Source organism: Gavia stellata, chromosome 6 (genome assembly GCF_030936135.1).
Source record: "Gavia stellata isolate bGavSte3 chromosome 6, bGavSte3.hap2, whole genome shotgun sequence".
NCBI classification, from domain to species: domain Eukaryota; kingdom Metazoa; phylum Chordata; class Aves; order Gaviiformes; family Gaviidae; genus Gavia; species Gavia stellata.
Genome location: NC_082599.1, coordinates 48,916,171 through 48,927,622, shown reverse-complemented (window position 1 = coordinate 48,927,622; position 11,452 = coordinate 48,916,171). Strand labels below are relative to the sequence as shown.

The following is an 11,452-nucleotide window of genomic DNA, read 5'->3' as shown; positions in this document are numbered from 1 at the left end:
ATTCATTTCCTAAATTGTGAATGCGGTTTCCCGTAGCTGCCCTACATGGACCTATGAAGAAGTCATAGCTGTGGAGTGCTCCACTGGCACGGACTGCTGTCAACTGAGAACAAGAGGAACAAGAGGTCTGCTGGCAGTGGTCCTCTCCAGAAACCACTACCAGTACAGCTGTGTTAATTTTTGTGAGGCCCCACTTGCATGGGCCCGCTGTAAATTTACTCCCACCATAACTGTGCTTCCAGGACAAAGAGAAAGGTGATAAACGGCTGGGGTAGAGCACAGAGGCATAAGGCCTCTGTCTTCGTGGTCCTAGCCCCTAAATGATCCTACAACTAGATAGTGGAGGTTGGGGCACCATGGGAAATCCCTGCCTTGGGGAAGGGATGGGGTGTTGCAAGGCTGCATTGGACACACTGTGAGGTAAACATCATGCCTCAAAAGTGGGTTTCTCTGGGTTAAGAAAATGATGTGACCCTGCATTGTTAAGTGCTTTACATGTCCTGGAGGAAACGAAAAAATCTCAAGAATTCATAATAAGTATTGCCTGAAGAAAGTAGTTTTCAGCTTCCACTTAGGAGCAACTACATTGCTGGCATAATTAGACGCAGCTCACATTCTCCAGAGAAAATGTGATGAAACACGCAGTGCAAGCAAAGAAATGAAATAGCCCCATGATTAAAACTCCACCAGCTACCTCCACACCAATTTTTTCAAATATTCACCTCCTAGAAAGTATTTCTTACACCTTGGGGGATTCTTTCATATACTTTTGGATTAATGAGAATCTCTTCCAGTAACATTCATCACTTAGTAATGATTTGTTTTTAATGTATCAGCTCACAGCAGCACCTTTCAATGGGAAAAGCATTTCCAGAGTACAGCTATTGCCTGGCTAAATTGTGGACACAATTGTGCAGAATACCTCAATTTAACAACACAAGGCTCAAACCATGCCCTTAAGTGAGAAAAAGAACAGAGAAGGAATAAAATCATGTTCATGTTTTGCATTTTTATTGTGCTTCACATGCTCAAAATGCCATATGGGATTTAGCTCATTAATCCTTTCGCTACCAGTACAAGAGAAAGTATTATCTCCTCCACAGCCAGAGACATGGACAGACATGTTGTTTTCAGAAAGCTTGAGCACTCACAGACTCCAGCGTGAGCTGTACATATTTATGATCTTACAGAAACAGGGCTGCAGCGAGTTGTCCTAGCCACTCAGTCAGTTACTAGTGAAGCCAGAATGCTACTAAATCAGCACTTGAAAAATCTGTCAGGGGCCTCTGCTCGTAAAACTTTTCCATCCAGGCAAGGGACTTCAATTTCTGCAGAATCTAAGGTTTAATTGAAAAGTAATGGGTTTGACCCTGTAGTTGCATACCTGAGCTGAGTGTAACTTTGAACGCTGACCCATTCCTAAGTGAGATCACTGCTTCTCTGGCTGTGCCAAGGTGTAAGACACCTATCTTCGGTTAGAGCAGAAGGCAGGGTGAGACGCATCCTGACATCACAGTTGAGGATACGTGGGAAGGGTGGCATGTGAGAGCTCCCACGATTCATGAGATAGATAGGGTTTTGGGCAGGTGCATGAGTAGAAGGTTATTCAGAGAAAGGACTTTGAGGAATTTGAGGTGGAAGGAAGCTCTTCAAATGGGTCCTCTTCTCATTTACTAGAAGAATACTACAATAACTTAGGGCCCCTGCTCAGTGTCTGGGGCAGAAGTGTGGAAGAAGCCCTGTGACCACAGGACTGGTGGGAGAGACAACTTTGCACTTGGGTTTTGCCCTCAACACAAGGTTTCCTGTTCGTCTTTGGCTGGTAGGTGTCACAGACCAAAGGCATGAGCGGTACGGTCTGAATGGGTGAGAAGCAGAATGGAAAAGCAGAAGAAACTGATAGCACAGTTTCCTGGGGTACTTTTTATAGCTTGATAATATAAGACATGCTTGTGGGAAAGACAGGTGAGAACTCTGAAGACAGAAAATGTCAAGATAAAAACATGCTAGGGAAAGAGAAGGAAAGAGGGAAATAAATAGTAAGCAAGAAGGAGCAGATCTTAAGAACGATTAATTTTCAATGACAGAAGGAAAAGTGGAGTGAATCTTGGGAGATAATGAAGATAGGGACAACAAAGGAAGATTAAGTAGGTAGTCTTCAAAATATATGAGTGAGAAATTATTGGCAATATAGATCAGAATGCTATGAACAGCATACCAGCAGGTAGTTTTGTCAACAGCAGTGGCCCAGCCTGGGAAATACAGTCACACCAGCACTACTTCAATTCAGGTGAAAAGCTTTAATACAGTTCTGATCAACATTCTTGTGCTGGACAGTGAGAAACATGTATTTTACATGGATCAAAACAAGATATCCTGGAAGAACCATATCCATTCCATAAATACAACTTCTAGCATATTTTCCTCACCACCTCAGAGAACATCTGAAGCCAAATTAGATTAGATAGATAGTATATGCAAGAGAGTGCCTTGCCATTTTGCTGTTTGGTTTTCAGCAATATGGAGATCGATTTATTTTCTCTTCTTATTTATGGTATGGTGGTTCTACTCCTAATTTTTCTTGAGCCTCCCATTTCTTCATAGGCTCTTATTCTCTTTTGCCATTACTTTTGCCATCTGGGGCCAAAACTGCAATCAATTATTCAAGCAAAGCACTGAAAAATTTGATTGAATATGAAGCACAGAATCGAGTTCCTAGTTCATCTTATGTCAGCTTTCTTTTTTCTCTGTGATCTTAATCGCTGTCTTTTTCCCAGTTGATACTTCGCAACTTCTTTGCAGAATGTGCTGGCACATTTACTCTCTTTTATGCTTTTTCTATGCCTTTTGTTTCCTTTATCCCTCCATGCTCTTCTTCTGTACCTCCATTTTAACCACTTCATGTTGCTTAGCAACACCCAGAATGACACCAACAAGGTAAGGTCCCACTGCTTCTAGCAAGTCTCACCTTACACAGAACAAAATATAATTTAACTTCACACTCCCAGTGAATTCACTTCCTCAGAATGGCACTGATCTCAAATTCATGTCTCATGAATCTGATGTTTTTCTATGAAAGCTAAGAACAAATCAAACACGCACAAACACACAGTGTTTCATAGAATATTTTGATGTTCCGGATTTGCTCTGACTTTGGTAACCTGTTGAGATAACATGAAAGCTAAAATAAGAGCTAAGGTTTTAGACTCTGGTTTTCCTAACATGCAGACCCAGAGACTCCTCTGCCATACAGATGATCAAGCTGTTACACTCAGTTATGAATCCAAACTTTATAAAAGTTGGAAGATGCTTGGATTGTGAGACTTAATCTGGCCACAAATCTAATTAAACACCATCCAGACATTTTCAGTAAACATTTTTAATATCCCAATTTTTATACCAAGCTGCTTTCTCCCTTGGCATAATAGAATAGAAACAAAACAAACGGGCTAAGCTACTTTTCTTTTTCCCAATTGTTTTGAACAACTTATTTAACCAGAACTGTTATGAAGGCAGGGCAAAAAATGTAGTTCCTTATCTGTCACAAGCTGCGATCAATTCCAAATCACGAAAGAGAACACTATGATTAGAATATGGCTATATATCACACAAAAAATAGGAGTGAAAAAAATTATTTTTTCCCCACAAAAGCACTTTCGCAAGGTAGAGCACTCATATGCACTGCTGATCTTCATTGAAATGTTCTACTTCTGAGGGGGAAAATGGAAATCGATGTTTTTGTTTAAAAACACAGTTTTAAAAATCAGTTACTGGTTAAAAAGATTTTTTATCTTTTGAAATCTGAATACATTTGGGATTTGATATCTACACATTTTCCCAGAATCATTAAAAGTGTTTTTTGAAAAACCAAGGCCTTTCCCTAAAATATGTTGAAAAAATAGCATTTATTCAGTAAAATTCCTTGAAAAATAACTGGCATTTTCACACTAGCTTCAGAAAGAAGTTAATTTCCAAAAATAGCGAGGCCCTACATTGAACTGAGAAATCCTGGCTTTGGATTTATAAAAAAAGTGTATAAAAAACCAGAGAGGAACAAGAATGCAATACCTACTCTTATATCTAGATATGTATCTTTAAAATAGAATATTTTATCTTTAGTCATACAAAACTTCAATTAACTTAACTATTTGATTTCATTGGGCTTTTGTTCAGTGCCTGGAATCACGTAATGTCAGCCCTGGAGATACTTTTATTCAGCAAGCGGAGGTCACGATGAATAATACTTACTCAGCCAAGTAACGCTTTTAATTAGTATTTTTAGGGCCTGGTTCAGTAGCCCTAACTCATACTGAGTAATAGTCACTGCACAAATAGTACTGCTGTTGCAGTCATATTAATCATCGAAAGCACTGGTGAACTAAGCCCCGAATAAGTAACAACTCTCATGTTTATCCAAGTATGGCAATTTTGCCCCAAATATCCACGTACCTCCTGACATACAAAACTGCTCTTGATTACTGATAACCTATTGAAGAACAGTATTCTTACATAATATGTAATTATTATTATACTATACTACATTTTTATATTTTTGTTACGGGAATCAGTGTGGCACCAAGTAACAGCAAGACCTTGTCCATGCTAAAACTACATATTCATCTGTATACTTCTGCTTCTAATATATCTATAAAACATACATAAACAAGTATGTGAGGGAGAGAGATCCAATTCTGAGGTCTGAATATACAGAAAAAAATGTACCAGTCTAACACTAGCATACAAGCCTAGTATCTTCTAATGCTGAATCTCTCTCTGGAGAGAGTTCCTGGAAAAAAAAAAATCTGTAATACACTTGAATTACATAAAAAGGAAACTGAGAAATTACCTCTGTTTCTAGGTATTCCTTGCTTTCCAACAAACACATGCACATAAATAAAGTCAGGATAACTTACCAGGAAACACGATCCAACAAATAGTGAAGGAAAAACAGTATTACTTGTTCAGTATTATTTGTTTCTCACCATCCTTCTTCTCCCTTTTGTTTTGACCTTCTGTTGTACACAGTAAGTCCTCATGTATAGATATATGTATATATATATGTACATATATGCCCTCCCTGAGTATAGGAAGGATTATATATGGTGACTAATCCCACTTTTGCACTGACATTGCTAGCAACTGGTTTTAAAAATAAATCCAAATTAATAAAAATGGTTTAGAATCATCCCCAGTAAAGAAACAATAAAACTCCACTGCCAGTGAAAAAGAAAATAAATAGACACTTCGGTGTCTCAAGTTGAAATCTAAAACTAGCTGGTGTGGAGATGTATCGTTTCACATTGCTCTGAGCTTGAATCTTCTGGGTTTAATTAAGATGAAATTCCCATGGATGTGGACGAAAGTTGTGTGGGCCTTTTGTTACTCAAAATCACCAGTTACTTAGAGTCATAGTAGCAGCCACAGCTATGGGAGCAGGGTTATTGGTGTTAGATGTATTAGTGACTGAAGAAAGCACACGGTCTGCATAATGCATTTCCATTCTCTGTTCTTTACAGGAGAAATCCCACTGCCACCTCACCGAAACTCGAGGGCTCAGGGAGTTAGGTCCAGGCTAAACCTGGTACATCAGGTAATCTCTGTGCCCCCCATGATGCCTTAAAACACTCTTCAAGCACAGAAACACGGACTGTTCTCTCTCTACAAAGGGAACGCGATTACCCCGATGGTTACTGTGATCTAAGGAAACGCCTTCCCTAACTCAGAAGTGCTCTTTGCGCTTTGTAGCTGAGATCAGCACTCCCTGAAAATGTTGCCCTTTTTTGTATTCTGGACAAGATTTGCATTTTGGTGTTTGCTTTGGTTGTTTTTTTTTAATGCCATCCCTGTGTTTTAAACACTTGACATTTTAGCAGATTTTTAATAGCAGCTCCACTTACAAGCATATTTATAGAAGTAGTATAAGCAAGTCCCTCTCTCCTATCACACTTTTTAAGTGAAGCCGCAAAATACTCTGAGTATGGCACTGCCTGTTCACAAGGTTTGTATTCAAGCTGATATTGGTAGAAGACATACCCCAAAACCATTCTGTACCAGCTTTACTGTTCTTGGTAGGTGTCTGTAAGAACTGCAAATAAAAAACCTTTAATAACTGAAGCTGCCTGTTTCAGACAGTAACGCCATTATCTTGCTTCTGTTGATGCAATTCAAGAAAACAACAACAGCATGTCATTGGTGAAACTAGGATAAGCAAAAAAGAGATTTCAACCTTGAGTTTAAGCACAGCCTCCCTGGATCACAGCAACTATGCCCTGCACACTACAAAGCCAGCAACACTTCCAACAAAAGTTCTTAATTCTCTGCCTAAATGTATCTCATTCAAAAGAAGAAACTATCTGCCTAAATGCATCTTCATTTAAAAGAAGAAATTATTTTCTGGCATGGCAACTCTTCTGAGGGTTATTCTGTATGCAGTGCATTTCTCTTTCAGGAGGGTGTTAACATTAGCTTCATGTTCCCTTGCTAGCCTTGCCTTTCAGTACGAAGAGGCTCCTCTGTCACACGGGGCATTACAGGCAAATAACTGCTCTCTAGCGTGTTGCATTTCTGTGCAAAAGAATTTGCACAAGGTGGAAATGACACTATGATTTTCACATCAAGGAAAGAAAAGCAGGGCTCTGTAAAATAAGCATACAGGGGAAGGTGCCCTTTGGATCAATAGGTCAAATGAACATTTCTCCCAGTGACTGGATCCTCTCCTTTCTTAAAACAACACTACTGCAATGTTTACTCAAGTGACATGCCCATTCAGATCAATAGGAGAAACAGGGGGTGTAGAGGTAGCCCAGTAACATTTTAAAATCTTGATTTATTTCTGTTGTTTGTCAATCTTTTTCTCTCTGCATTTTTCTTCCAGATAGCATACACATAGAGCATGGACTTATTTTATTTTGTTCTCAATTAAAAAAATAGGAATCCTAAGAATTTAATCTTTCCAGACTTTTCATCCAGTCATTTCCACCACAGGGAAGAAAACACTACAAATACACCAAATTAGAGTTATGTGTCCCTAATAAATTAAATACATAGATGTTGACAAAGGAATGAGAATTCCTATTGCAAATCTTTCTCACTTAGTTCACATTTTGGTTTTAGAAACTTCAGTGGGTCTAATCACGTCTAAGGCAAATAAAATAACTTCTTATAAGGCTAAACAGTTGGAAGGATACAACAAATGCTATTTCAGGCTATGCAGCTGTCTGTTTTAACAAGAAGAAATCTTGCACATCTTTCTTCCTTGCACGCTTGCACAGTGGCAGCCATAATCTAGTTCTGGACCAGCAGATCCTGCCTTCTCTCCACCCCACAGGCTTTCTGTGAGCAACCCTGCGGGCTGGTAGATGCAAAAGAGGTACGATACTACCATGCCTTCAACAAATACACTGCATCTGAGTTGTTTTTGAGGAATGCACTTTGTGGAAGTCAGAGACTTGCCCCCAGGCTGCTTTTAACACATCTCAGAGCGGGCCTCATCTTCCCAGGACCAAAACCACTCGACCTCAAACCGAGGAGAAAGCCATAGTCTGTGGAGTGGTGCTAAGTACATTGCCTTGGAGAGTGTCTGGCGCAGACATGTTCCCCATCCCACCCTACCCTGATGTAGGCATATAGACCTAAATCTACTGTAAGGACGGGACAAACACCATTCAGACAGGGTTTGGGATTCCCCTTTTTCCACCAACAACCCAGCAGTATCGTCGAACGGGGAAAGGAGCTTCGCAGCCGGTTTGCAGATGGGGAAATCGGCAAAACCCTCCGTTCCACCCTGGTGAAAACAGACTGACAAAAGGCGACGGTGGCTCCAGAAAGAAAACCTCTGTATTAAAAGCCAAATAACGCGGAGATACAGTAATAAGTATGCACTATCTCAACTGGAAAATACAGTGTAAAAGGTTCGTTAAAGTTCAGCTTCAGCAATAACAACATATATATACTGCTTCAGTTCTTGTTCCTGCCAAAGAGAGACTTGCCTTTCTGTAAATAAAGAAAAAAACCCGCCCCAACTGTATTCATATACAAAAAAGCTACTCCGACTACAACGAATGCGGTTGAATGGGAGGGTCTTTTATTTCCAGCGCTGATTTTTGGGGGGCTTTCTCTTTTTTTTCTTCTTCTTTACTAAAAGGTTCGTTTAAAACGGGTATTAAAGATACAAAACGAGCACACAGGAGTTGGTCGGCGGCGGCGGGGCGGGCGGCACAGCGGCGCTGCTCCCCTCAGGGCGGGCCGGGCCCTGAGGCGGCCCCGCGCGCCCCACAGCCGCCCGGGCCGGCGGCGTCCCGCCGCCACTTGTGCCACGCTTCAAACACGGGAGAACACGGCAGAGCCCGGCCCGGCCCGGCCCGGCCCGGCGGGAGGCGGCCGCGCCGCGTCGCTCCACACCGCACGACGAAGAGAAGGGGGGAGTCACCGGGAGAGGCTACTTGGCGGCGGCGGTGCCGGCGGCGGTGCTGCGGCGCTGCTCCATGCCGTTGGGCAAGAAGCCGGCGATGATGGGCACCGGCCAGATGAGGGCGGCCACGCTCCACACGATGATGACCAGAGTCATGAAACAAGCCACCAAGGTAGACTCGATGGGCTTGCGGTTCATCCGCCAGCCCGGCTCCCCCTTCAGCTCCTCCAGGCTGAAATCCAGGCAGCAGAAATTCAGCGGCTCCCCTTGCAGCCAGTACTGGCCGGGCTCCGCCGCCGGCGGGTAGGAGAGCGAGGAGGAGGCGGCGGCGGCAGCAGCGGCCTGGGGCGCGGCGCCCCGCAAGCGCCCGACCCGCCTGCCCCGCACCCAGCTGCAGCCCACGCAGAGGCGCAAGTCCTGCTGGGCGCCGCCGGCCGCCAGCCCCAGGTGCTCGATGAGCAGCGGCGGCCCCACGCGGTGGAAGGCGGCGGAGAAGAAGGCCCGCCCGTGGCTGTTGGTGGAGAAGAGCAGGAGGTCGCACTGGATGCCCAGCGGGCGGCTCCAGCGCACCAGCAGCGAGCTCAGCATCTGCCGCTGCACGCTGATATTGCAGTGCGGGTCCTCGGCGGGTTGCGGCTGCCCCTGCGGCTGGGGACGCTGCTGCTGCTGCTGCCCGGAGGAGGTGGGAGCGGAAGGGAAAGGCTCTTGGCTAGGGGCAGCCGGCGTGCCCGGGCTGGTGGTGCTGCCTTCCTCCTTGCTTGCTGCCCCGTCGAGGTCCATCTCGAGGCTGGCCAAGGAGCGGGAGGAGGAGTTGGCAGGGGGCAAGAAGAGCTCTTGCTCCTGCTCCTCCTGCCCGCTGGCAGCCGCCGAGGGGCTCCAGCCCTGGCAGGGCGGCAGGCAGGCGGCCAGCAGTGCCGGGAGGAGCAGCGGCAGCATGGCATTGACTTAGAGCCGGAGAGGAGGGAGAGGAGGAGGAGGAACGGGAGGCTGCATGGCGCTGCCGGCTGCCATCTGGGAAGGGAGGCACACTGCTCTCGCCGAGACAGGAAAGGAGGGTGGGGGCAGGCGAGGGGGTGGGAGCGGGGCTGGGGCTGCCGCGGCGGCGAGGCGAGCGAGCCGGGAGCCTCGGTGACGGCAGCGGCTCCCCCCTTCCCCGCCTCCTCCGCCCCCGGCCCGGCCCGGCCGCGCCCCGGCGGGAGGAGCCATGCGCCCGGCCGGCCCCGCTGCATCGCCCTGAGGTGCCGGCGAGGCGCCCCCGCCCCGCGGCGGGGCACCTGCCTTCCCTGGGCCGGCAGCGCCTGCCTGCCTGAGGGCACCCGCAGGCAGAGGCGGCCGCTCTCCCCTCAGGCGGGGACCGCTCTCCCGTGTCGCACGCCACCACCGCGCCCGTCCCGTCCTCCCCCTCCTCCGCGGGGGAGAGCGGAGACCCCCCAGGTCCGCCGCCGTCCCCGCGGCAGGGGCGAGAGGTGCCCCGCCGCCTGAGGAAGGGAGCGGCGGGCGGGCGGTACCGCGGCGGGCAGCGCCCCGTGCCCCGTGCCCGCCGGCCCCCTCCCTTCCCGCCTCTCCCGGCTGAGAGGGCAGCTGTGGGGCGGCCGGCGCGGCGGCCCGCGGGGGCTGCCGTGGCAGTTGCCTCTCTCCTTCCTCGGGCGGCAGAGGCGAGGGAAAGAGGCTGGCTGCGGGCAGCGCCCTCCCGCCGCCGCCTCGGGCTGGGGTGGGGGGCGCAGGAGGGGGAAGAGCACCCAGGGACCGACTGCACACACTTCCATTTCGACTTTATAGGCGGGGAAAGGGACGAGGGAGACGCGGAGGAAGGGAGTTCGAAGTGTCGGAGAGGGTGCAGTGGTTGGGCCCTGCCAGCGGCGCTCTGCAAGCCCGGGCTCAGCCCCAGGAGCTGCTCCCGCAGCCGGGAATCCACAGCCTGGCCTGGGCTGAGGCGCAAGGCATCCCAGAGACGGGCGCAGTCGGTCCCTGGAGCAAAGAGTTAAATGTGGAAGCTTATTACAAGGAGCACAAAGCTGCTAAGCGTGGTAGCTGTGAGACTTGGCTGCATTTTTCAAAAGGCTGCTTTATCAGCATGATAGTTTATGATCAAGCTAGATACTCCAGCTTGTTTCATGGCCCTGTGCTGGCTATAGTATTGCTTTTGATACAGGTTGAGGCTTGCTGTGTTGCAGTTTGACACTTGGAGGCTCGGAGAGGGACAGAACTGGATGACACAAATGATAAACATCTCTTAGCCTTTACCTTGGGCAGAGAGTGGGACAGAGTTACATTCTCCTGGTCAAGCATCCAGAACTGGGACTCTCTTCTTTGCCTTTGCACCCCTTTTTTGACAAATACAGACACAAAAGGGAGACATGAATACAAGAACTAGGCTTTCCCAAGTATATATGGGACAATTTATGTAAACAACAGAACCAAACTCCATACGGCACTCCTTTGAGGTTGGCATTGGTCCCATGTCAGACATGGTCCCACGTCAAAGTGACACGATGACATGTTCCCACTTGGAGAATGAGTTTCTGTAATACCATTCTCAAGTCTTTCAGATAAGTGAGGGTAGTGAATGATGGTAGAGAGTAAATTTTGGATTTGCTGTAATTCAACATGAATGAAGGCAGTGAATCAGTTTTCTTTCAAAACCCTTGCCTAAATATATCATGACAAAACCCGGAGTTGCTTGCCTTCTATTCAAAACAGGCCTGAGCACCAAAATGGACTTGTGTTCAGTCCCAAGTTAGACCAAAGGGTATTTTCTAGCAGATGTCTATAGTTTGGCTAGGTTTTTAGTTTGGCTTATTACAGAGAAACATGCCTGATGAAGCATTCAAAGCAAGCTGTCCGGTTCCAGTTCTGGGGTTTTGCTCAGATGTTACAATACAGTTAATAGAATTTTCAGTGCTATTTCAATGTCTTTTATTTAAGAGTTCTCTGATACTTTTTATTGTCCCTTGAATGTGTCTCTACATGCATCTCCTGATGTCTTTTGTCATATCCACAGTCCCACGCATTTGTGTGGCTGTAAGTTTTTCTGTTGTAGTA

At 46.5% G+C, this 11,452-nt stretch overlaps 1 protein-coding gene across 1 annotated transcript; it reads right to left on the bottom strand.

Moving 5' to 3' along the window:
• Window positions 1-8,437: 8,437 nt before the first annotated feature.
• Window positions 8,438-9,346, bottom strand: TMEM158 (transmembrane protein 158). The gene has a single exon (XM_059819106.1). The coding sequence runs from the start codon at window positions 9,344-9,346 to the stop codon at window positions 8,438-8,440; it is 909 nt and encodes a 302-aa protein (XP_059675089.1).
• Window positions 9,347-11,452: the final 2,106 nt, after the last annotated feature.